The 26391-nt window shown below is 39.3% G+C and overlaps 1 protein-coding gene across 4 annotated transcripts in view; it reads left to right on the plus strand.

The window, feature by feature from the left end:
- KDM4C (lysine demethylase 4C) overlaps nucleotides 1-26391 on the plus strand; it is a 276437-nt gene that overhangs the window by 123405 nt on the left and 126641 nt on the right. For 3 of the 4 annotated variants that reach the window (XM_084899580.1, XM_084899583.1, XM_084899581.1), the window contains 4 exons: nucleotides 11977-12167; nucleotides 15558-15790; nucleotides 18626-18939; nucleotides 25372-25480. In XM_084899580.1, the coding sequence (XP_084755706.1) occupies nucleotides 11977-12167; nucleotides 15558-15790; nucleotides 18626-18939; nucleotides 25372-25480 (847 nt within the window). The remainder of the gene's footprint in view (nucleotides 1-11976; nucleotides 12168-15557; nucleotides 15791-18625; nucleotides 18940-25371; nucleotides 25481-26391) is intronic. The other variant, XM_084899582.1, reaches the window with a different exon arrangement.

Below are 26391 nucleotides of genomic sequence, written 5' to 3' on the forward strand. Positions count from 1 at the left end.
CATGGCAGGATGCATGATGAGCACAGGTGACTTGCTGGGTATGATTTTGAGGAAAATGAAATAAATGGATTGATAAAAGCAAGAATAGGACTGAATGTGATTAGCCGTATGTTTTAATGTCCTCTACTCAGGAAATACTCAATGAATCTGCATTAACACCCTGAAGTGGAGTCCTTACATCATAGCATAGACTTTCTTCCGCCAGCTGTCCGTTATCGGTTTAGTTGTAATGTGAGAAAAAATTCTGTTCAGTGTATTTGAAGACCAGATGTACACAACCCTTCCAGTAATCTAGTGTTTAGAAATGTAAACTTTGACCTTTGGACTCTGAATCCCTTAATTTTCAGATGAGTTAAGATAATTGAGATTTTCAACTTCTGGTAATCACACAATTAGGACATTTGAAGGCAATACTTTGTGGTTTCTTTTTTTTTTTTTTTTTTTTTTAACTTTATTTTTATTGTTGACACTATTACAGATGCTTCCATTTCCCCTACCTTTGTCTACTTCCACCCAGCTCCATCCCTGCAACCCCTTCCCTCTGGCCATCACCTCACTGTCTTCTCATGGGTTAGACATGTATGTTCTTTGGCTAATCCCTTCACCTTCTTTTATCTAGTCTCCCTCCCCTCTGGTTGGGTTGTCCTTCGGGCTGGCTGGCTGTGAAGATTGGCCACAACCGTCGTGTACAAGTTGCTGTGTAGGTGCTGGCTAACCTCACAAAGTGGAATATACCCCAGCAAGGTCTGGCGCCTGCCAAGACCTCCTTTTTTGTGTACCACTTGTGGATCTAATTAGGTGGCACTCAGTGTGGTCTGAAGCCAGCCACTGGATGTGCTGGTTCAGGAGCCTCTTCTGCAGGTCAATGTCAGAGCCTCCTGTGACTGACTTGGGGCTTCCTGTTAGGAGTTACAAAGTGATCAACAGTTGGTAACTGCCCATGCTGGGCCTGGGTGTGCATGGAAGGGGCAAAGGTAAGAAATGAGGCCAGCTGCCACCAGTAATGGGGCTGGGAAGGTCTTTAAAAGGCCCAAGGTAGAGACCCTCTGCTGCCTGCCCATTAGGCTCAGTTGCTGAAAGAGCCTTGGGCGGTCATGGGCTGTGTGAAGTAGATTCTCAGGGGTCACCGGGTACAGGAGAGTTATGTTCAACATGTTAATACAGGTTCAAACTTGGCACCAGTGCTGGGTCTGAGGCCAGCAAATATCTTGGGATACTGCTGCCCACCTGGGACCTACAGACCTTTGTGGTGGGACTGGGTCTTAGGGAGTGGTCAGGGTGGAGCTAGTAGAGTTTATCTGGCTAAAGCAGATTAGGATTTGATCGAGTGGGGGGGTTTTACCACAGGAGAAAGGTGGTGCCTGTTGGTTAGGTGGGAATTTAGCCCTTGCCCTAAAGGCATAAAACTCAGTTTCTCCCTAAGTGTCTTGGGCAATATTGAGCTTGACTGGAATTGCTTGAGAATTAAAAAAAAAAAAATATATGTATCCGAAACCGGTTTGGCTCAGTGGATAGAGCGTTGGCCTGCGGATTCAAGGGTTCCGGGTTCGATTCTGGTCAAGGGCATGTACCTTGGTTGTGGGCAAATCCCCAATGGGGGGTGTGCAAGGGGCAACTGATCGATGTTCCTCTCTCATTGATGTTTCTAACTTTCTATCCTTCTCCCTTCCTCTCTGTAAAAAATCAATAAAATATATTTAAAAAAACATATTTTTTATGATTTTTAGAGAGGAAGGGAGATGGGGAGAAAGAGAGATAGAAACATCAATGATGAGAGAGAATTATTGATCAGCTGCTTCCTACATGCCCTCTTCTGAGGATGGAGCCTGGATCCTGGGCATATGCCCTGATGGGGAATCGAATCATGACGTCCTGGTTCATAGATTGATGTCCAACTACTTAGCAACAGCAGCTGGGAAGAAAATTATTATTAATTAATGTACTAGCTTATGTAAGAATGTTCATGTCAGTAGTGTTTATCAAAGACCTAAAAAATGAAAAAAAATTTTTTCCTAGAAATAATAGGGTATTAAAAACATTATAATTTATGGCAGAACACTTAATGATGGGAAAAGCATTACCATTAGTTAGAAACAGTGAAAAGGAAAATTGGGGCGGGGGGGGGGGGTGTGGTGACTTGCAACCTAGTTCAGTATGTGGTTAAAACTGTAGTTTCACTTCCACACTCTGACTGACTTGGATGGAGCTGCGGGAACTCTCGGGGGCCCATCATAGGAATATAGGTTAGATCCTCCCCACTAGTTCAGTTCAGGCTTTGGATCCAGAATTCCCCTGGACTAGCAGGCCTGCAAAATAAAGGTTAAACTTTCTTCTCTCAGAGTGCTGGCTGATCTTTCTTCCGTGCATTCTGCCACAATATTAGCATGTTATATAATGATCATATATGTAATATATATGTATGCCTACCTACATAGACCGATCCACTTACATCTGATTTGGGGGAAGCAGTGAAGGAACAGAGTGGTGGGTATAACTAGAAGTGGGCATGGCAAGGGGAGGCTGCTTAGACTAAAGCCCCACACCTGGAGTGGAAATACTCTCTAAATTGATGGATCCCTTTGTGAAGTGTTTCACTCTTAATCTTCCTATTTTTCTCTCAAACGAAAAGTATTTAATTTCCTAGCACCTTATGCTCTCTAAAAGCAATTTGTAATCACACGTTTTTGTGTTTATTTAGTTAATCTCTGTTTCCCACTCTAGAAACTATGCGCTGAAATGAGAGGGTTCAGGTCTGTTTTATTTCTGCATACCCATCACTAACACATTACTTGCTCCATAGATATTAGTTGAATGATAGCCAAAACACTATAGTATTGCCAGTAACATAACAAGCAAGACAAAAATGAAAATTATACTCTAATGTTGATCTCATTATATTTGTATTATTTAATGGTTTGGCTCATTTCTATTTACATATCTGATTATTATGTAGAACCTTTGCTTAGAACACCTCAAGATTATGTCATTAGTAAATTTGGCAACCATACCTTAATTAATAGAAAACATGGTATAAATGTTAAGGAGTATCTTTTTTTGTCCAGCAGATGACATGCAGCTACAAACCACAACTCAGATTTCTCACTCTAGGTCTGTTCTCTAAGAAATTTGTTAATACAAATAAAATGTATAACTGTCACTATTCCAATGAATCATTAACACACTCTGAACAAAAGCAGCCCTTCACTACCCCAGGGACAACGGGTCTACTGATAAAATCTAGAAAGTGGCGGTATATGCTCTATTTTTACTCTGCAGAAACTCATTAATCAGCCCAAATATAAAAATGGCTATATAATAGATGAATTTTTAATGATCTACATTTCCTCATATTCACATGTACTTTTAATATCTTGAAATCCAAGCTGGACTGAGTCCATAAAGTCATCATGAATACAGATGATTTCAGCCTCATGATTTGCCAAGCAGTAAAGTCCCCTTTAAACAATTCCAGAGAGACTCTCCAAGGTGGCAGAGTAGGTGAAAACGGCATCACCTCCTTCCAAGGCCACAATGAGTGGGAAATGGAAAATCCCAGAGAGGTGAGCAGATAGGAAACAATCTTGAATCTCTTGAACCTTTTATTCCCTCTCAATTCACTATTTTATGACATCCAACAAGTCACTGAGCATTTTTGTGCCTCAGTTTCTCATCTGTGAACATAAAGAAAGTTTAAAGTGGGTGCAATATTAACCTTCTCATTGTGTCCACTTAGTCATTTAAAAAGTATTATCTGAATGTCTCTCAAAAGTCAATATATCTGTCTTGGCCAGTTGGGCTCAGTGGTTGGTGACACATTGACCCATGAACCAAGGGTTTCCCTGGGTATAGACTCAATCCCTGGTAGGGGGTATGCAGGAGGCAGCAAATTCATGATGTCTCTCTCATCGATTTTTCTATCTCTATCCTTCTCACTTCCCCCCTCTCTCTCTAAAAAAAGAAAATAAATAAAAACATTTAAAAAAAAGTCAATATAACTGAGCATCATAGAAGGATTATATGTTGTATGCTTCCATGTTACTTCTGATGACTCTCATATATGATCTTATACTAGAAAACTATTATGAGCTAATATTTATATTCATAAACCACTTAGATTCCTCAGAATCTGTTTTAGCTGATCTTGCCCAATATATCATCCATATAACATGTGACATAATTGAATTCAGAAAAAATAACTTCATCTGTCTCTCGATACTAGAAAGTTCATTTTCATGCTGTGTTTTGTATGGAACAGCAGGAGTGGATTGTTAATATCTATAACTCTGAACTTCCACCACCTCTCTATCAGGTATGCTGGTAAGTGTTGAGAAGCAGGCATTCTAAAAATAATTTGTATAGAATTTTTTGGAGACCCTTGGAGCAAGCTATTTGAATCTATTTCCTTTCTTTTGCATGGTTTTTTCTTTGTCTGTTTGAGCTATGTACCCATGGGTCAGAAAAATAGAGTTTTTCGTCCCATACTTTAAATTGCTTTATAATTGCTTTACTTATAAGGGAGCCATATCCTGGCATGGTGAAGCCTGAAAATATTCAGAAGAAATTAATCTCAACCTGTTTGAAGTAGGGGGAGTAGAGGAAACACATTTTGGAAAATTGTTAGCTAGACTGGATAAACTCTATCAACATGCATGATATATGCAAAAAAAAAAAAAAAAAATAGACCCAGACATTAGTTCTCAACAACATTTCATTTTTGGTTGTGGGTCATAGAAAAAGAAGTTTGAGGTGGAAAAATATGGCCTACACTTAAATGTAAAACCATTTAAAATGTATTGAATATGATTTGTTTTTGGAATTCCCTCAGTGGACTACATTAGAGTATGGGAATTGTTCTAGATTTGAATGTGAGCTGTGTTCCCCTGGGCAAATTGACACAGAATCTTTATGTGTCTGTTTCCTCATATATTAAAAAAAAAAAGGCTTTGCAGAAAATATTTTGAAGGGTCTCTTAATCCTCTAGATACCTTCTAGACTGCACTTCTCAGTAAGACAGACACTACTTTCATGGTTTAAAATAGAATAGAAGGGGAAGATCAGATAGGGGAAAAGTATTGTAGCTGAAACAACTCACAACAGTGATTGACTTATTAAAATTACAATAAGATATTAGTTTTGGTATCATACTTTTTGCTATGACAGTGATATACCTTTTGCTTTTAGGGAACTTTACAGGCTATTCTCTATGAAAACAAAACAGTCTGATTTTTTTTTTTTTTTTGAGTGTGTATGTTGGGTCCCCTGGAACCTTCAAATGGATTGCGCACCTTGAAAATCAGGGTTCTCTGAACTCTGCAGACCATTCTGGGGGAAAACAAGGGATCTTCAGGCCTCCTGCAGACCTGGTTTTCTTAATCCTTTGTATGTCATAAGCATCTGTAGATGCAAGTGAGATAAAAGTGTCTTTGGATGTGTGGTAGTGAACTGGTTAATGGACATAAGGACAAAGGAAATGGCCTTGGCACTTCTTATATGCCAGCTTTGTTGATTAATATTGATTGTAGAATTGTATTTCTATTTCCCCCCTGCTCAGTCAGTGTAAATATAATCACATAATTTACTTTTCGTATACTCTGCTGAAACAGCCTATCATTTGTCTTTGACTGGTACTATATGAATTGTAACCCAGAAAAATCAAAGTGCTGTTTAAATATTATTTTTCAACTTAACTAGAACTAAATATTTTAAAACTCAATTTCCTATATTAAAATTATTCTTATACATTGTCAAAGTAATTATAATTTTCTCCCAAAATTATTTGTGTATGAGGGCACATGTACACATGAGCAATGATTGAATAAGTATGTGGATGAAATAAATCAATGTTATAGTTGACAATTCTATATAATAAAGAGGTAAAATGCAAATTGACCCTCATGCCCTTGCATAAGATGGCCACCCCCATGTGATTAAAAATGGCTGCCCAAGTGGTCAATATGGCTGCCACAAAATGACCGGCAGGGGAAGATAGTTGTGGGCAATCAGGTCAGCAGGGGAGGGCAGTTGTGGGAGACCAGGGCAGTTGTAGGCAACCAGGGCAGTTGGGGGTGACCAGGCCTGCAGGGAAGGGCATTTGGGGGCGACCAGGCCAGCAGGGGAGGGCAATTGGGGGTGACTGGGTTGGCAGGGGAGAGAGGAGTTAGGGGCAATTGGGCAAGCAGGGGAGGGTAGTTGGGGGCTACCAGGCTGGCAGGGGAGGGCAGTTGGGAGTGATCAGGCCAGCAAGGGAGCAATTAGGCATCAATCAGGCTGGCAGGGAAGTGGTTAGGTGTGATCAGGCAGGCAGGCAGGCAGGCAGGCAGGCAGGCAAGCGGTTGGGAGCCAGCAGTCCCGGATTGTGAGAGGGATGTGCTATCTAAACCGGCAGTCAGACATCCTTGAGGGGGTCCCAGATTGGAGAGGGCACAGGTTGGGCTGAGGGAGGACCCCCGTCCCCCCCAGTGCACAGGTTTTGTGCATTGGTTCTCTAGTTACATAATAAGGTGGGTGAACAGTGGTGGGTGCCCAGTATGTTCCATAGTTAGAAATGGCAGGAAACAGCATTTTCTGTTCTATTATTGCATTAGTTTCTTGTAAAATTTTAAAGCTTTGATTTGCTTAAAAGGATCACACATCTTTATCATCTCTGAAAAACATTCTGTAAAATATAAATATTTGAGTAAAAACTGAAAATATGAAAAATTTCTTCAGTTTACAACCGCATTTTGAGTTTACTTCAGTTTTGTGGAGTCCACTTTGATTTTGAGTCCACTGTGACAGAGCTAGGAAAGCATTTTTTATATGAAGAAGATAACTCAGAGCTCATTGTGTCTCCAATTTTAAGTAGTTAATAACTAGAAGAGCTAAAGGAGTTAAACTCAGACCACATTTCATCAAGCAGAAAGAGAAATGTGGCTACTGCTTATTAATCATATTAAACATAGTTATATTCATTAATTTGTTGGAATAATCACTATTGTGGAATTTTAAAAAAATCTGGCTTATTTATTTATTTATTTTTATTATTATTTTTTAAAATATATTTTATTGATTTTTCACAGAGAGGAAGAGAGAGGGATAGAGAGTCAGAAACTTCGATGAGAGAGAATCATCGATCAGCTGCCTCCTGCACACCCCCCACTAGGGATGTGCCCGCAACCAAGGTACATGCCCTTGACCGGAATCGAACCCGGGACCCTTCAGTCCGCAGGCCGACGCTCTATCCACTGAACCAAACCAGTCCTGGCAAATCTGGCTTTTTTAGCTCAGCATATAATGTATGTTAGATTCATCTACATTTATTACACTGATTCTGAATTCCCCTTTTTGAATGTAATTTTTTAGAATGGAATTTCTAGTTTCTTAAGCCAGGTAGGAAATACTAGTTTGTTGGGAGTACTCCAAAGCGGGTGAAATTCAGTTCCAATTTTTAACTGGTAATGAAAATTTTATGATAAAAGAATGAATGGGTTACAGAAGTATTTTACCTTTTGGAATTTATTTAGAGGAATTCTGATGTAAATTGATCCCTTTGTATTTTTTGTAGTAATTCACATATTAAATATTTTTTATTGTTGTCTGGTAAACATGCAAAGAAAAAAAATCATCAATTTTTGTAGTATCTCATTAGGTTAGGTATTTCTATAAATAGATTAATATCAATAGATGCTGGATTTACTAACTATAATGATCTATTTTCTAAATTTGTTTTATGTAACAACTCTAAATTAGGCCATGTTTCTCATAAAAGAAATGGTTAATTTTCTTAAAAGTTGAGTGGCTTCTTTATTGGAACAAAATGCTAGAAAATACTAGTTTATAGAGTGCATATTGCAAAATTTTGTTTCTCAATTATATTTGGAACCAGAAATAACCATGCTTAGTATGGCAGAGTAAGTTTTCAGATTTCTGGACATCTTTAAATTTAGTGTGAGTTAACAGTATGGAAGTTTCCCAAAGAGCAGGGCCTTTCTCTTCTATATGTTTGGTTTGATGTAGTATAAACCTACTCCATCTTTATATCGCATCTTCTTTATTCATTTACCTATCAGTGTACAGCTAGGTTGTTTCCATATTTTGGTTATAGAAAATAATGTTGCAATGAACATAGGTATGCACATATCTTTTCAAAGTTATATATATATATATATATATATATATATATATATATATATATATATATATATATATATATATTCTCCAGAAGTTGAATTGCTGGGTCATATGGAAGCTTTATTTTTAATTATTTGAGTAATCTCTGTATTGTTTTCCATAGTGGCTGCATCAGCTGTCAATCTCACCAGCAGGACACAAGGGTTCCCTTTTCCCCACATCCTCACCAACGCTTGTTGGTTGGATTTATTGATGATGGCCATTCTGATCAGTGTGGCTATTCCCCTTTGTGGTTTTAATTTGCATTTCCTTGATGACTATTGATGTTGAGCAGCTCCTCATATGTCTGTTGACTATCGCTCTGTGCTCTGTAACAGCCTGATGAGAGCCTGAGTCTCGGTCCTCTTCATTGTGGCTTTGCCATTAGAGTCATTTGCCTTCATTTCATGTTTCTTCTGCCCCTTTGAGTCCAGGCTGGCAGCATTTCTTAAAAAATTTTAAAAACTGTTTTGGTCTTCTGTATAACTCATGGATGCCCAAGCCATCAGATAAGAGGGTCCTCCACACATCTTTCCTGGGCAACTGCATCTTCATACACCAATATGACCATAATAATTACTTCTGTCATACCCTATTTCCAAATAAGGTCACATTCTGATAGACTGGAGGGTTTGCATTTTAACATAACCTTTGCAGGGGAACACAACTCAACTCGTAATACCCATTTAACAACCATATAACGACCTTAACAAGTACATCAAGAGGCTTATTTTGTTGTATTTTAAGGCACTTTTTCCTTTGTTCTTTCCTAATTATCATTTTAATTGTTGTAAATATACTGAAAAGCAGAGTAATTTCACACATTTTTGCATACCTTCAAAGCCTTCCTTACCAGAAATTTTCACATAAATACAATTAAAAAATTAGTCATGCTGTGTGTCACAAAAACATATAGTAAAGTAACACTTTAGTTTACGTGTTAGTTAAGTATTACCTTCTTATTTTTTAATCTTATATTTTGGTTATATGAACTTTCTAATTCTATAATTCAAATTCTGACTTACTATTTTCTGTCTTAGAAAGTTGCTTATTTTTAAAAAATATTTTTATATTTAAATTAAATGATTGGTTTTCAGTATAAGTAATGGAGAGCATATATTTGACTTCCTTGAGATGGGAACAACATAATCATGATTCTGTATAATAAATCTTAGGGTAGTGAACATAGAAGAATTCAATGTACACAGACTCCTGATAATTCTCTTTAAATTTTAACTTAACACTTAAAATTAATATATATGTTCTTAAAAGGAAAAGCAACAAAAGCCATTCATATTGGTATTTTGACTTCATTTAAAAAATAATTTGCTTGAAAAGTTTTACCTGGTTATTGCTCTTTGTACCATTATCTAGTCACTAAGTTTCTTTATTTCTAAATGAGACTGTTAATATCTTCATTTCCTACTATGCATTCTCTTAAATAATCTCATTTAATCTTCACATGGGTTTAGATGAATGTTATTATTTTCCAGTATTAACAAGAGTAGATTTTCACTGTGCTGCTGAAACTTATTGTTTTTGACTCTGACATTGTTTCTTTCATTATTTTGAGTATTTTTTTTACTTCATTTCTGAATGTTTAAAATTAAAGATAATATTTATCTATTGTAATTACAGTGAGTCAAGCAGTCAGTGGAATGGTAGATTTTTTGCATATTTATAGAACTCAAGACTTCTGGGAGTGGGTCATAGGAAATTGAAATGTGTGAGACAGAATTCTCCCTGACAAAGAAATTTACAGTATCTATATTGTTCACTCAATTTTATTTTTTATGAAGCTAATATTAGTAACACTATAAGAATATAAGAAAGTTTCTGCTGATGAGTCTTAGCTTCTATTTTTTCATTTAGAGGAAATATTACATCTTAAACCAAATATATCAAAATTTCTCAGGATTCTCATTTTCCATATTTCTAAGCCAAGATGAGTACAAGAACTATCTCTGTACATAACAATAGAAAGCAGTGATGTAGATTCATAAACCACCACATGCAGACATTCAGTACAATTTGCTTCCAGTGTTTATTAGGAATTTTCTTTGGATAGCAGAACGGTGAGCAGAAGGGCTTTGTGGTAGAAGCAGTAGTGTTGAGGTGAGGAAGCATATGGGGGCACTTGGGCTCCCATGACTATACTTCTTGGGTTGAAGAGGAATATTCATGTTTACTGGCAATGGGAGAGAAACCTGGAAATTTTACTGGTGGAGTTAAATCTTGGAGCCCTTGAATGCCCAGCTTAGGAATTGAGACTGAATTCTAAAGGGTGATTGCACTCTATTGAACTTAGATACAAAAGATTACAAGACATTTGGGGGAAATTAAAGTGACAGCTGTAAAGATGAATTGGTGCTAGGAGAGACCAGTGTAAGGAATTTGTAAAGGAGACATTTCAGAAAAAGAATTAATGATAGTTGATGACAGACTGGATTTCTAAGGGAAGAAGGGAAAGATGGATTAGGAAATGTTGAGTATGTATGTAGGAGATTTGAAGAATTGTCATATCATTGATAACAGCATATTTGTTTGCAGTAGAAGTTGCTTTAAGGCATGTAAGTTGTTCTCTGAACTTTTAAATCATAATGCCTGTCAACATTTGAATTCTAAGGAAGGAAGTTTTGGACGGGACAGTATTAAAACAGTAATTAATTTGCATGGAGATGATAATTGTACCAACAAAATATTGAGAGACTTATAGTTTCAAAGCTGTTTTTGAGTCAACCAGTCTGTTGCCTGGTGTGTTAGGGTTTGCCAAGGTATATTAGTTACACCTTTAAAAAAATATATTTTATTGATTTTTTACAGAGAGGAAGGAAGAGGGAGAGAGAGTTAGAAACATTGATGTGAAAGAAACATCAGTCAGCTGCCTCCTGCACACCCCTTACTGAGGATGTGCCCACAACCAAGGTACATGCTTTTGAGAAGAACCGAACCCAGGACCCTTGAGTCCACAGGCCGACGCTCTATCCACTGAGCCAAACCTGTTAGGGCTATTAGTTACACCATTGAGACAGTTCTGTACCACCATTTGATTAATGTCCGTCCTGTTGGATGAAGTTTGGGCTGGATGCAATTTATCCTGTGTTAAGTCTTTATAGGAAACTTGCTTTATAAGATATGTCTCCTAGGTGCTAGGTTAAGTATATATTCACGAAAATCAAAGTCTTAGTGGATTCAAAATAATCTTTTCTTTGAACTCACTTTAATACTATTCCTTTTTCCTAGTGGATATGTTTGTAGTAGTGTTTTGTAGTGGGTGTGTTTTATGAGATATGATGTAGAAGAGACTCTTCTTTTGCTCCTAATTGTTGGCCACTTTTTGAGAGTGTGCTGGCTAATAAACATAATGTGATTAAAATTTATCTTGAAGAAAATTTGTCTCTTCCCATTGGTTTAATTATTCTAATCACATTCATTGGCTACTTTTGTTTGTGAACCCAGGTTTTTAGCTCCATAGACCTTTCAGCATTCAGCTCACCTATACGGCCATTTGATGGGAGAGAGGTTAATCCTTCTGTTGCAGGCATGCTTTTGAATGAGTGTATTTCCCTTTTAGTTGTTCCTGGTACACAGTTCCCTATCAACTCTACCATGCCTTTGAGCATATTATTTTACCATTTATAAGTGTGAATATGCAGGTTCTTGCCTCTCCTTAGAAGAAATTGAATTTACCCCTCACTGAACGTTTTGAAAACATCCCCATATATGTGGTGACTCAATATTCTTGTGAGTCACATTTGAAGTAGGACTCAGTGTGACTTCATGTAGCTAGAGAAATGTGTAAAACACAACATCCCCTTTGTGTTTCAGTGCACCTGCAGGAATGACATGGTGAAAATTTCAATGGATATTTTTGTGAAGAAATTTCAGCCAGACAGATACCAGCTTTGGAAACAAGGAAAGGATATATACACCATCGATCACACAAAGCCTACTCCGGAAACTACCCCTGAAGTCAAAGCATGGCTACAGAGGAGGAGGAAAATAAGAGCATCCAGGAGGTAACGGTCCCACCATCCCCCATCCCACGTGTACTTATGCAATTAAAATGGGTTATGATGTGATATTCTTAAAGACTTTTTGCCTTGCTGAAAATTTATTCCTCATAAGTTTACATCATATCTTATTGAAAATTGGAGGCAAAATATTTTAATTCTTGAGAAATGTAATAAATAAATAGAAGTAGAAAGAGATGTATTTTGTGTTTGAGAATATTCCTGAAGTTGTTACACATGGCAAGTAAAACAATACTAGAACCTCTTGGATCTCTTACACTAATGATTTTTAAGTTGTATTGGTGGTGCTCCTTATTCATCTCCATACTTTTATTAACTTCAGTAACTTGATTTCCAACCTTTCCATTTTGCTATTGATTTTCTTTCTGACTTCAGTAGTTTTCTTCTTCATTTGATATTAATTTTCTCATTGGGACGCCTATTTTTTGCCCCATTTTATACACTTGGTTTTGTTCTTTTATGAGATAGAAAGCCAAGCATGTGGTGTTTCTGTAACATGGTTGTCTCCGTGAACTTTATTCTACATTCTGTTTTCGTGGCCAGGGCCATTTCAGAAGCTTTTCCCCCTGTCACCGGCATCTAGCTAGTTTAAAACCCATTGAGTAGGGTATGTGTTATGTTGCTCAGGTCCTCAGGCAACATTTTTAGGCTCTTGATGTTTTCCAGGGTTATATTACATTTTTACTCTCCAATATTACTCATTGTTTTTCTTTCAGATTGTAAAGGTAATATTTGTGCATTGGAGAAAATTTGTAAAATAAGGAAAAGAATAATGAAGGAATCCCAAATCACTCTTAACCTCACAACCCAGAGATAACCAGTGTTAACATTTTGTATATATCCTTTACATATATATTGATTCTATATCATATAGTAGTATTATATGCCTTTCTAAAATTGGGCGAAGCTCTATTAGCAATTTGATGACCAGTTTTGTGAGTGTTTTAATGTAATCAAATGATTGCTACAACATGATTTTTAATGACTGCATGTATTTAATCCCCTGTGTTTGGACCTGTAGCTTGTTTCCAGATTTTTTGCTATTAACTAAAATAACACTGTAATTTTAAATCTTTGCCCACACTTTTGATGCTTATTTTCTGATTCTCTTTTATTTTTCCTGACATTTATTTTCTGCTATTTTAGAATGATAGTGAGCGGAGGAACCTTAAGAACATGGAGTCAAACTTCCGCATTTTATGAGAGAAATCCCTGAGGCACAGATTTAGTGGCAGGACTCAAACTGAGGTGTTCTATTTCACCTTGTAGTTTATAGCAGTGATTTTTAAACTGTTAGTTTTCAGAGCAATTTAGTAGGTTAGGAACAACACTTTTAAATTAGGAAGTAAAATAGAATAAAAAGTATCATAGTCCTTCCTGTGTGGGAAGGGTAAGTATTAACTCATGACGTGTATGAGTATGTGTGCATGTGTGTGTTGTGTCACCATCTAGAATATATAACTTTATATGGGTTGTATTAAAAACAGTTTGGGAGACAGATTTAGAGAGTCAGTGCCTTTGATAAACATGTTAATTGACATCACGAAAGAAACTAGCTGTGAAAGGGTGCAGTAGTTAATCTTGAGTTCAGAAGAAGCACCAGTAGATCTTGTTGAGAATTGCTCTTTAACGGCCAGTAAAATACAATATTTTAATTATATGTATGATCTGGTCTCCTAGTTACTAACCACAGTGGCCCTTTTGGGTTGACAGAGACATAGATCCATAACATGGAACAGATTTGAAATGCCTTCAGCAGGTTAAAATAATCAGTGGACTTTGCTCATGCTCAGTTCGAAAAGCTAATGCTAAGGGGCTTGTTGATTATGCTCAGCTTTGTGGCTTGATCATAGTTCTCTGACTCCCTTAAGCAAAGCCCTATCTAGGGAAATCTGATGTAGGGAATGATTCATTGAACTCTCAAAGAGATGTCAGTCATCTAACTTTACGTGTACTATGCTATTAGCAATGTGAAGATTTTCTACATAGACCCGTGCAAGGGTTCTCAGTACACGTGATAATGGTGATGTGGTACTAGTACTGCCACTACCAGCAACAGCCAGAGCCAATTTACATAGGTTACCCAAAGCTACCCCTTTATCTCAAATCTGCCCTTCCTGTCTTCCTTTGTGCTGTTTGTGTGTCTATGTGTATGTATTTGGGGGCACTGAAATACATATTGCTTTGACTTGAATTGCACTTTTTCTTAAATGAGTGTTAGAAATGTTGTGTCATATACAAAAGGCATCCATGACAAAGCTATCAAGTGACTTGCTGGAAAATACTGAAAGAGGAAAAAATTAAAAATGGTGTCCATTCTGAAAATAATAAGTTATATAAATATCAAATACATACAGTTGACTGTCCTTTTTGTTTCCTTTAGCTTATGATGATTTGGCATTTATTTTTAATGATTTTAATGAAAACTTAAGACTTACACAAAAATCAGGGAAATGTGGTCACCTGCTCACATTGGGATGCAAAACTATATAGGTTTTAACAATGGCTCTATGGGCTCTCCTCATTCTCATCTTTATTTCTCATTACCTAAATAATACTTGATTCATTGATTAGATCTTCCCCACATCATCATTTTTCTTTTTTTTTCTTTCTTTTTTAAAAAAAATATATTTTATTGATTTTACACAGAGAGGAATTGAGAGGGACAGAGAGTTAGAAACGTCGATGAGAGAGAAACATCGACCAGCTGCCTCTTGCACACCCCCCACTGGGGATGTGCCCGCAACCAAGGTACATGCCCCTGACCGGAATCGAACCCGGGACCTTTCAGTCCGCAGGCTGACGCTCTACCCACTGAGCCAAACCAGTCCCGACCACATCATCATTTTTCATTTTCTTTTTATTTTTAGGTTTCTTTCAATACTGTTATAAACTTGCAGCAAAGGCTTCCCCCCAACAGTATATAATAATCAATTATTTACAATTGTTTTAATTTTAAATTTAAAAATATTTTTATTGATTTCAGAGAGGAAGAGAGAGGGAAAGAGATATAGAAACTTCCATGATGAGAGAGAATTGGCTGACTTCTGCATGCCCCCTACTGGGGATCCAGCCCACAACCCAGGCATGTGCTGTTGACTGGAATGGAGCTCAGGATCCTTCAGTCTGTAGGCTGATGCTCTAGCCACTGAGAAAACTGGCTAGGGCTTAATTTTAATTTTTAGTGAATTGTTAAAACTTAAGATTTCAACATTAAAATTAATCTTTTAATTGGGAAGATAATCTCTGCACAATAATTTTAAAAAAACTATCAATTTTTTTCTTCTTTCAGTAAGTGAAAATAACATTTGCATTGGTATGTTTTATCCTCTTCTTTGCAAACGTTGCTCTGACCACAGCTTCTCTTGTTAATAGCTTCCAGTGCACTAGTTCTCACTCTAAGCGGCCTAAGAATGAGGAGGATGAGGAAGTGTCAGCGGCAGTCGATGGGGCACAGGGCCCTACCCCTGACCCAGACCCAGACTACCTCTGTGAACAGCCAGAAGCAGCAGTGAAGCTGGAGAACATGGAAGCACCTTCAGAGGGAGTGGCCTCTGCTAGCAGGATGCAGCTGAACCAGAATCTATCAGATAATATCGGGCTCTCAGGTAAGAAGCTGGCTGATTGTTTCACATATAACTTGTAGGTAGTTGATGATCTCATGCCTTTGATCTATGTTCACTGGGACAGATATCTCACTTTTCCACATAGCTTAACCAAGAAGCCTTCTAGAGTTATGGGGTAATTCAGTCAGGAAGCCAAGGAATTGCTGTAAAGGTCAGGAGCACCCCTGGTACATGGAGTGAAACTGTGAGACATACAGCCTGCAGGTCCTGTGTGGTTAAATAAAAAAAGATTCTAAAATGCCCTAGCTAGTTTGGCTCAGTGGATAGAGACTTGACCTTGTCTTGTGAAGCTTAGGTCTTATCCCCACTTCTTTCTTTTTTATTCATATTCCACTTCTAGTGTAAAAAATGTCCTTATCATAATCTTGATTCATCTGACCTTCAGCTGCTTCTCCATGCCCATTACCTTTGGCTCTTGAAATATCTTTATTAATAGAGTTTAAATCATAGACTTTTCTTCAGTGAGTTTATACTTTAGTGGAGAGCCAGTGCAGTAAGTGCTATGTTAGAGATTGCATAGAATGTTGCTGGTGTACCAGAGAAAGACCCTAAAGGAACAGTAGGCTGGACTGGCACTGTTTCTTGGAGCAGGTGGTATTGAATTGAATTGAGATAAATGGATAGGAGGTAGGAAGGTGGAGAAGGCAGAGAAGGGAACAGCAGCAGGCAGTGCCGAGAAGATGGTTATGCAATACATATGGCTATTTCTTTAGAGTCTGTTATCATAGTTTAATTACTGGGTTATTTAGGCCAAGGGCATACATTTATTGCACATTTTAACCTCCAGGTTTAGGGACCTGGCAGAACAGTAGAAGATGTGGCTAGGTTCAGCACCACAGCTAGCATGTGACAGGTGAAATAACGCGTGAGTGTGTGTAAGGGACGGAGAAGGGTGAATAGAGAAGGCAGTGGAGAAGTGCTTATGATCATTGTATGATACAGCATTAGTGTAGGAAATAACTTTTACTGTATCTTCTCAGCCTTATATGTGCTCTTTACATACATCCTCTAACTGGAATGTTTCCTCAATAGCATCTTTTAGCATCATTTATTAGAACTAGAGGCCTGGTGCATGAAATTTGTGCACGGGGGCAGGGGTGGGGGTTGCCTCTCTGCCCAGCCTGCACCCTCTCCAATCTGGGACCCCTCGAGGGATGTCCGACTGCTGGGCTCGGGCCTAAACGGGCAGTTGGACATCCCTCTCACAATCCAGGACTGCTGGCTCCCAACTGCTCACCTGCCTGCATTCCTGATTGCCCCTAACCACTTCTGCCTGCCAGCCTGATCACCCCCTAACCACTCCCATGACAGCCTGATTGATGTCTAACTGCTCCCCTGCCAGCCTGTTTGCCCCCAATTTCCCTCTTCTGCCGGCCTGGTCACCCTAACTGCCCTTCCCTGCAGGGTTGATCGCCTTCAACTGTCCTCCCTTGCAGGCCTGGTCCCTCCCAACTGCCCACCCCTGCTGGCCATCTTGTGTCCACATAGGGGCAGGATCTTTGAGCACATGGGGGCAGCCATATTGTGTGTTGGAGTGATGGTCAATCTGCATATTACTCTTTCATTAGATAGGATAGAGGCCTGGTGCACTGGTGGGGCCAGCTGGTTTGCTCTTAAGGATGTCCCAGATCAGGGTGTGGGTTCCTTTGGGGCATGGGGCAACCTGAAACAGGGTCCTTTGATAGTTTGCAGGCTGGCCATGCCCGGCCACACACCCAAGCAGAGGCCCTGGTATCTGGAATATATTTATTTTCTACAATTGAAACTTTGTAGCCTGGAGCGGAGCCAGGCCTCCTGCTCGCTCAGTGGTGGCAGCTGTTTCTGTTTGGATTTATTCACCTTCTATAATTGAAACTTTGTAGCCTTGAGTGGAGACTTAGGCCTGCAAGGGCAGGCAGAAAGCTTGGCTTCCTCGGTTGCCGGGGAAACGCCTCCCTCCTGCTCTCTGTGGCTGTAGCCATCTTGGTTGGGTTTATTTGCATACTTGCTCTGATTGGCTGGTGGGTGTGGCTTGTGGGGCAGAGTGATGGTTAATTTGCATATTATTCTTTTATTAGGTAGGATATAATTCTTATTTTTAGAAATATTTCAAATTGCTTTAGATAATTATTGTTGTCGTCCTGGCTTTTGTCTGTAGTAAAACCTCTTTTTTTAAAATGTGTTTTTTTAAGAAAATATATTTTTATTGATTTTTTACAGAGAGGAGGAGAGAGGGATAGAGAGCTAGAAACATCGATGAGAGAGAAACATCGACCAGCTGCCTCTTGCACACCCCCTACATCCCCCAACCAATGTACATGCCCTTGACTGGAATCAAACCTGGGACCTTTCAGTCCGCAGACTGACGCTCTACCACTGAACCAAACCAATTTCGGCTAAATATGTTTTTATTGATTATTTACAGAGAAGAAAGGAGAGGGATAGAGAATTAGAAACACTGATGAGAGAGAATCATCGATCAGCTGCCTCCTGCACACCCCCTACTGGGGATGTGCCCGCAACCCAGGTACATGCCCTTAACCGGAATCAAACCCGGGGCCTTTCAGTCTGCAGGCCAACGCTCTCTCCACTGAGCCAAACCGGTTTCGGCAAAACCTCTTTTTAATTCCTTATTTTGTCATTAAGTATATTCTTTTGCCAAATTCCAAGGTCTCACCTTAAGAACTATGAAGGCTGTGACCTTTTCTACCCTTGTCTGTGGAAGTTTACTAGTACAGGGAAAGTTGGAAGATAGAAAGTTAGCTGAGAATAGTTTAACAGTTGTACTCACTATTAACCCAATGCAAGATTTATTAAGTCTTTTATTTTATTCCTCAGGAAACAGCTGCTTAAGTACATCAGTGAAGGAGGAAATAAAAACTAAGGATGACCAAGCCTATGCCATAATTCCATCTCCAAACACCAGAGAAACTGCTGATTCTATATCTATTGGCCATTTGACCCCCGAGGAATCAGACCCACCCAAGCATCCATGGCCAAAGTTACCAGAGTTGTGCTCCTCAGTGCCTGCAAGTAACAGATTGTTGATAGAAGAAGAGGGCAGCAATGTGGAAAGCCATGTGAGTGTCCTTGAACCTGGGGAATTCCCAGCGGTCCCCAGTGGAGAGAGGAATGATTTCAAAGTCCCCAGTGTATGTGGCAATGTCTGTTTTTACTGTATTTATTGTGTGATGAGAGGATTTTCTGAAAGCTTTGCTGTGCATCTGAATCTTGCTGTAGGCCAGAAATAACATTTCACAGTGTATGGGTCTTCATCGTATTTTCTTCCATGATTGGGAGGTAAGCCTTCTGGGAGCTTTGGCTCACACGGTGATAATTCAGAAAGCATAAAAATTTTTACCACATCTTGAACCTTAATTTTTTTTTTTTAATATATTTTATTGATTTTACACAGAGAAGAATTGAGAGGGACAGAGAGTTAGAAACGTCGTTGAGAAAGAAATATTGACCAGCTACCTCCTGCACCCCCCACACTGGGGATGTGCCCGCAACCAAGGTACCTTCCCTGACCGGAATTGAACCTGGGACCTTTCAGTCCGCAGGCCGATGCTCTATCCACCGAGCCAAACCGGTCCCGGCCCTTAATTTTATTTTTAAATTATTCTAAAATTAAACTCTTTATTTTGAGATAATTATACATTCATATGTAGTTATAAAAAACTAGAGGCCCTATGCACAAAATTTGTCCTATTGGGCCTAAACAGGCAGTTGGGCATCCCTTTCACAATCCAGGACTGCTGGCTCCCAACTGTTCACCTGCCTGCCTTCCTGATTGCCCCTAACCACTTCTGCCAGCCAGCCTGATCACCCCCTAATACTCCCCTGCCAGCCTGATTGATGCCTAACCACTCCCCTGCCAGGCTGTTTGCCCCTAACTACCCTTCCCAGCAGGCCTGGTCACCCCTAAATGCCCTTCCCTGCAGACCTGGTCCCCTCCAACTGTTCTCCCCTTTCGGCCTGGGTCCCTCCCAACTGCCCTTTCCTGCAGGCATGGTTGCCCCCAACTCACCTCCTCTGATGGTTTGGTCACCCCTAACTCCCCTCCCCTGCTGGTCTGATTCCCCACAACTGCCCTCCCTTGCAGGCTTGGCCCCTCCCAACTGCCCTCTCCTGCTGGCCATCTTGTGGTGGCCATCTTGTGTCTACATGGGGGCAGCCATCTTTGACCAATGGGAGTAGCCATCTTGTGTATTGGAGTGATGGTCAATTTGCATATTACTCTTTTATTAGATAGGATAGTACAGAAAGCTCCTATGTACAGTGGTGCCTCGCATAAAGAACGCCTCGCACAGCGAACACTGCACACAACGAACTTCATTTCATGATTCATACAACGAACTTCGTTTCACACAACGAAGTCGCCCGAGCTTCCACGACCGCTTTGCCCGAGCTTCCACGACTGCTTCGCCCGAGCTTCCACGATCGCTGCCGATGTATTGCATCCTTCCGCGCAGGCACTGCAGGCAGTCGTTAGTCACTGCGCTTAACTTAAGCATGTATCGCGGCAATCGTTCTTCATTGCGAATTAAATCACGCACGTATCACGGCAGTCGTCCTTTTAAGTTAAACTCAATATTTTTTTTTTTTTTTTTTTTAAATATATTTTATTGATTTTGTACAGAGAGGAAGGGAGAGAGATAGAAAGCTAGAAACATCGATGAGAGAGAGTCATCGATCAGCTGCCTCTTGCATGTCCCCTACTGGGGATATGCCCGCAACCAAGGTACATGCCCTTGACCGGAATCGAACCCGGGTCCCTTCAGTCCCCAAGCCGACACTCTATCCATTGAGCCAAACCGGTCTCGGCGTAAACTCAATATTTTTTTTATATCATGGCTTCTAAAAAAAGCAGGAAGGTGATTTCTGTTGAAATGAAACAGGAAATAATTAGAAGGAGTAAATGTGGGGTAAAACAGTGTGACCTCGTCAAAGAGTTTGGCCTCAGCAAGACCACCATTTTCACCATTTTGACAAATAAGGATGCAATCAAATCAGCCAAAGTAGCCAAAGGAGTATCAAAACTATTTCATGAAAAACATAGGTCTTCAATCCACGAGGAAATGGAGAGGCTATTAGTGATTTGGATTAAGGACAGGCAGGTGAAAGGTGACGTAACAACCCAAGATATTATCTGTCACAAAGCCAAGAGAATTTATGACGATCTAAAGAAAAACGTCCCTGGAAGTAGCAGCAATCAAGATAATGAAGAAGAATTCAAAGCCAGCAGGGGGTGGTTTTTTAGATTTAAGAAAAGGTGTGGAATCCACAGCGTTACTATGCATGGTGAGGCTGGCAGTGCTGACAAGAAAGAAGCAGGAAAGTTCTCTATTAACTTTCAAAAATGTATTAAGGATGAAGGATACTGCCCACAACAAGTGTTCAATGCCGATGAAACGGGTCTTTTCTGGAAAAGAATGCCAAGCAGAACCTTCATTACAAAAGAGGAGAAGAAATTGCCAGGACACAAAGCCATGAAGGACAGACTTACCCTTATGTTTTCGTCTAAGGCCAGCGGAGACCTCAAGATCAAACCTCTATTGGTTTATCACTCTGAAAATCCAAGAATTTTCAAGAAAAATAACGTTATTAAGTCCAAACTGCCCGTCCATTGGAAGTCCAATCAAAAAGCCTGGGTGACCCAAGTTATCTTCAACAAATGGATTCTGGAAACCTTTGCTCCTGCCGTGAAGAAATTCTTGCTGGAAAAAGAACTGCCGCTCAAAGCCCTTCTGATACTTGACAATGCCCCTTCTCACCCAAAAGACCTAGAGGAAATATTGCAGGAAAATTACCCTTTTATCAAGGTGCAGTATTTGCCACCAAACACCACATCCATTCTCCAGCCAATGGATCAGCAAGTTATTGCGAACTTTAAAAAACTCTACACTAGAGCCCTCTTTAATAAGGTGTTTGAAGAATGCGAGTTTGGTGGAGACAATATGACTGTCCGAAAGTTTTGGAAGGAGAAATTTGATGTCCTTATGGCAATACGACTTATACAGAAGGCCTGGGAAGAAGTGTCACAAAGGACCCTCATTTCTGCTTGGAAGATGCTTGTGCCTTCGTGGACCCAGGAAGAAGCAGTAGTTGATGACACAGAAGTGGTGAAGGACATCATCACAGTGGCCCAAAGGTTGGAATTAGAGGTAGAGGAAGAGGATGTAGAGGAGCTTATTGAGGAACACGAAGAAGAGCTGACAACTGAAGAGCTCCAAGCACTTCTGGTCCAGCAACAGGACAATGCTCAAAGGGAAGCGTCATCTGATAACGAGGAGCAACAATCAAACAATCAACCAATCCCAACTGCTGACATCAAGAACATCCTGGTCAAATGGAAAGCAGTTCAGGAGTTTACCAATGCCCACTATCCGGATTCAGCTGAAGCAAACAGGATCAACGATCTTTACTCCGATACTCTTGTCCGTTATTTCCGGCAGATGTTGGAGAAAAGAGAAAAACAAACGACTTTGGACAGGTTTTTCATGAAACCATCGGCCAAAAAGCAGAAAATGGATGAAGATATGCAAGATTCGGTAGACTCTACTTAGTCTGTCTTAAAATTAAAAAAATGTGTGTTTTTTTTTTTTAAAATTATGTTTTTAGATGTATCTAAATAAAAATAATAACAAAAAATTTATCTTTTTTTATGTCATAGCATATTTTATGCTACAGAACGAATTATTTTTTTTAACATGTATTGTTATGGGAAAACACGTTTCACATAACGAACTTTTCGCATAACAAACTTGCTCCTGGAACGAATTAAGTTCGTTGTGTGAGGCACCACTGTAGTTAGTTTTCCCAAATAGTGACTTCTTGGAAAGCTATACTAAGATATCACAGTATGTTGACATTGACACAGTCAAGCTACAGAGTGATTCTATTACCTGCAATTTTTACCAGACTGGAGATGCGTTACCTTCAAGGCTTTGATCTCCTCTTGTCAACAGTTAATTCTTATAGGTCCCATAGCCTCTGTTTTAACAATAATCTTCCCTGTCACACCTCCCTCTGATACGTTCCTCACGGACTCTGATTCCATGGCCAGGCTGACCTTTCTGGCCCTGCCCACTACCAGAAACAGGCCATTTACCTTTTGGAAAACTCATACCCCTCTTGATTACCAAGCTCCCCATTCTATCTGTTTGCATAGGATTGCCCTGTTTCTCATATGTTCTCATGTGATTTTAATGTCATGTGGTTTCAGCATAAACTGTTACTGTGACCATAAGGTTGTGAGTAGATCAGGCAATCACACACTCTGATTGTGTATAGTAATCATCAGAATTCATTAACCTCTTTGACCTGTATAACTTGATGTAGGAATTCAAGTGGATGAGTAAGGAAAGCTTCAATTGTGGGAGCTGATAGAGTGAATCCCTGAACAGACTCACTTCTTCATTCCTCCTTTTCATTTCAATCATCACAGTCCTTTTTATATCTTTGAGTAGCGAGGGAGATTAGATAAGGAAATCCACTTGGAATATTTTACTTATAAAAAGTTTAAAAATTTAAATAATATATACATACATTTTTCTAATTTGACCTAATAACCTTTATCATTTTATTCATTTTATTTGTGATTATATATTACTTTAAAAATGTTTTATTTATGAGAGAGAGAGAGAGAGAGAGAGAGAGAGAGAGAGAGAGAGAGAGAGAGAGGCATATGAGAGACAAACAAGTATAGGTTGCTTCCTGTCCACACCCCAACCAGGGATTGAACCTGCAAACTGGGTATGTGCCTTGACTGGGAATCGAACTGGCAGCCCCTCCGTAGGTGACACTCAACCAACTGAGCCATACCCTTTTCTCATTCCGTAGTATCAGACAGCCCCTCTAAGTAATACAGATCCATCTTATGTTTATATAGTTTTGAGCAGTGTTTCTTCCTATCAAGTGTAATACTATGTGTATTCTGGTAGTAATCAGCTTTAGTAAATCTCAAGCAATACTAGGTTAATTTTTGAACATTATGTCTCTCTCTATAATTGGGCTCCATGGAATATACCAAATATGTTACCACTTTACCTGTTATCCTGCTGATCAACATACTCTTTCCTCAGAGACCTGAGTGCATCGCTCCTTCACTGCACTCAAGGGTTCACTCCATTGTCTCATCTGAAAGGCCTTCTCCGTTGACCTGTGGGAAATAGCCCAGCCCTAGCTCTTTCCATTTCTTTGTTCTACTTTATTTTTTCTTTACTTCGTCTTTGCTTAGTAGTACCTGATAGAGATTTACTTTTTACTTATTGTCTGCTCTTTTCCTTCTATAGAGCACACTCCTTGAAAGCAAGGGCTGGAGTACTTTTTCTTTTGTAACCCTGATTTTACAACAGTGTGGCCTATAGTAAGGGCTTAATAAATTTTTGTTGTTGACTAAGTTATAATTTCCTAAACAGCAGATAAAACTCATCCTGTTTCACTTTTCCTTCTCATAGCTTTGATTAGAACGTGCTCACATGTTTTTTCAGCAAATCCTGTTTTGCTGTCAGATGCCAGGGTAGTTTCTCCACTTTTGGCCATTGCTGTTTTAGCTAACAGGAAAATTTCTGAGAGTCCTTTTTTCCCCAGTGAACTGTTGATATAAACCTAGTAATTTCAAACTCTCTCTGGGAGTCTCCCTACCTTTTTCTTTTTTTGGATTGAATGGGCAAGAAAGCTTGCAAGTGGGTTCTGTCTGAAAGATGTCAGGGTGCACATAGTCTTTTTTTCTCTACCCTTGAAAAGAAAATGTAGTTTACAGAACCCAGATATTCTAGAAAATTTAAGTGATTTCAGCCCTGGCCTATGTTGCTCAGTAGTTAGAGCATCAGCTCAAGCCAAAAGGGGTCGAGAGTTCGATTCCTGGTCAAGAGCATGTACTGGCTTGCAGGTTCATTCCTTGGCCCCCGTCAGAGTGCTAGAAAGGCAACCAATAGATGTGTCTCTCTCATGTCGATGTTTTTCTTCTCCCCATCCCCCTCCCTTTTATTCTCTCTAAAAACCACAAGCAAAAGAAAAGGTAAGTGATTTTAAGTTGACAGTAATTTATCATATTGGCAAAAAAAAACACCCACTTTTGATTTCGTGTTTAATCCTCAGAGAAGTGATGATTCATGTCTGAATGAAAGGAAGTGTATGGGCTCAATTTGACAGTGTGGTTTTGTGTGAATAGAAAGCAAAATAATATGCTATATATTCTCATTTGACCAGCATGGATGTGACCAAGTGCCACATTCCTATATTGTTATGAAAATATAACCCTAAATTTAAGTTAATTTTAAAGAATGTTGGAAAACTTGCTAACTGCTAAATTTATTGCTGGCTACATACAGATAGTATTTTAATATGAAGCAGAAGGATAGTTAATGGATGTTTTGGTAAAATAACTAATAGAATGGATTCCTATTTTTTTACTTAAAGGTTTACATTTTTTTTTTTTTTTAATAAAAGGGATGACTTTCTAGGAGGTAAAAAAAGTACAAGAGTTCTTCATAATTAAATTGTTATAAATAATTGTTTTGTTTAAAACAAGTTTTTAACTGTTTGTGTTTCTCCCCCATTTTTTGTTTTGTAACCAGAGAATAGAGGGAGAAACCAAAACAGCTAAAAGTTGGCGCCATCCACTGAGCAAGCCTCCAGCAAGATCCCCCATGACTCTGGTGAAGCAGCAGACAACTAGTGACGAAGGTAGGCTTGTGAGGTTTTCAGGATTTTTAACTTGAATCTTTTAAATTTATGAACACCATCTTGAGTAAGAAGCTACAAGCAGTACTTCCATATCCTCTTATACCTCATATGTGGCAAAGCACAGGAGGAGGGTAATAGCTGAGCTCTCAAAGCAATGAGGGAACTCCAAAGGAGATTCTGAGAGAAATGACATCCAGATTGGAAGGAAGAGCTAATGCAATGGCTCTTTGGGGGAAATGCACCAGGACTGGAGTGGACATAGGAAAATTAGAGCTGAGACCTCATAGGTCCCTCAGACACACAAAGCTGGACTCTTACAAGCCTGTATCCTTAGTTAAGGATGTACTAGAGAAAAACCAAACCCCAGCTGACCTAGGCTCAGGCAGAGGACAATTGGACTTGATGCCTGGGTTTGGGCTTGTGTGAGGACAGGAGATAGGATAAGACGAGAAAGTTATCCTAATAGTTCTTTTTATTTTATTTTATATTTCATTGATTTTCTACAGAGAGGAAGAGAGAGGGATAGAGAGTTAGAAACATCTATGAGAGAGAACCATTGATCAGCTGTCTCTTACACACTCCCTACTGGGGATGTGTCCGCAACCAAGGTACATGCCCTTGACCGGAATCGAACCCTGGACCCTTCAGTCCGCAGGCCAACACTCTATCCACTGAGCCAAACCGGTTTCGGCCCCAAATAGTTCTTAATCGTAAGACTGGTGTCACATTTATATTTTCTTATTCCCAAGTCAGAAATTTAAAGTAAAAGTGGATACTGCCTATGAAAACCTCCAGGGCATCTAGCAGAAACAGTTGACAAATCTTTTTGAATCCACTTGGAAGAGGAATCTGACTCATAGACAGTAAACTCTCTGACTGGAGTCTTAGTTTTGTCCCTTATAAGTTTTTTT

The sequence above is a fragment of the Pipistrellus hanaki genome, assembly GCF_964339955.1.
Source record: "Pipistrellus hanaki genome assembly, chromosome: 11".
Classification (NCBI taxonomy): domain Eukaryota; kingdom Metazoa; phylum Chordata; class Mammalia; order Chiroptera; family Vespertilionidae; genus Pipistrellus; species Pipistrellus hanaki.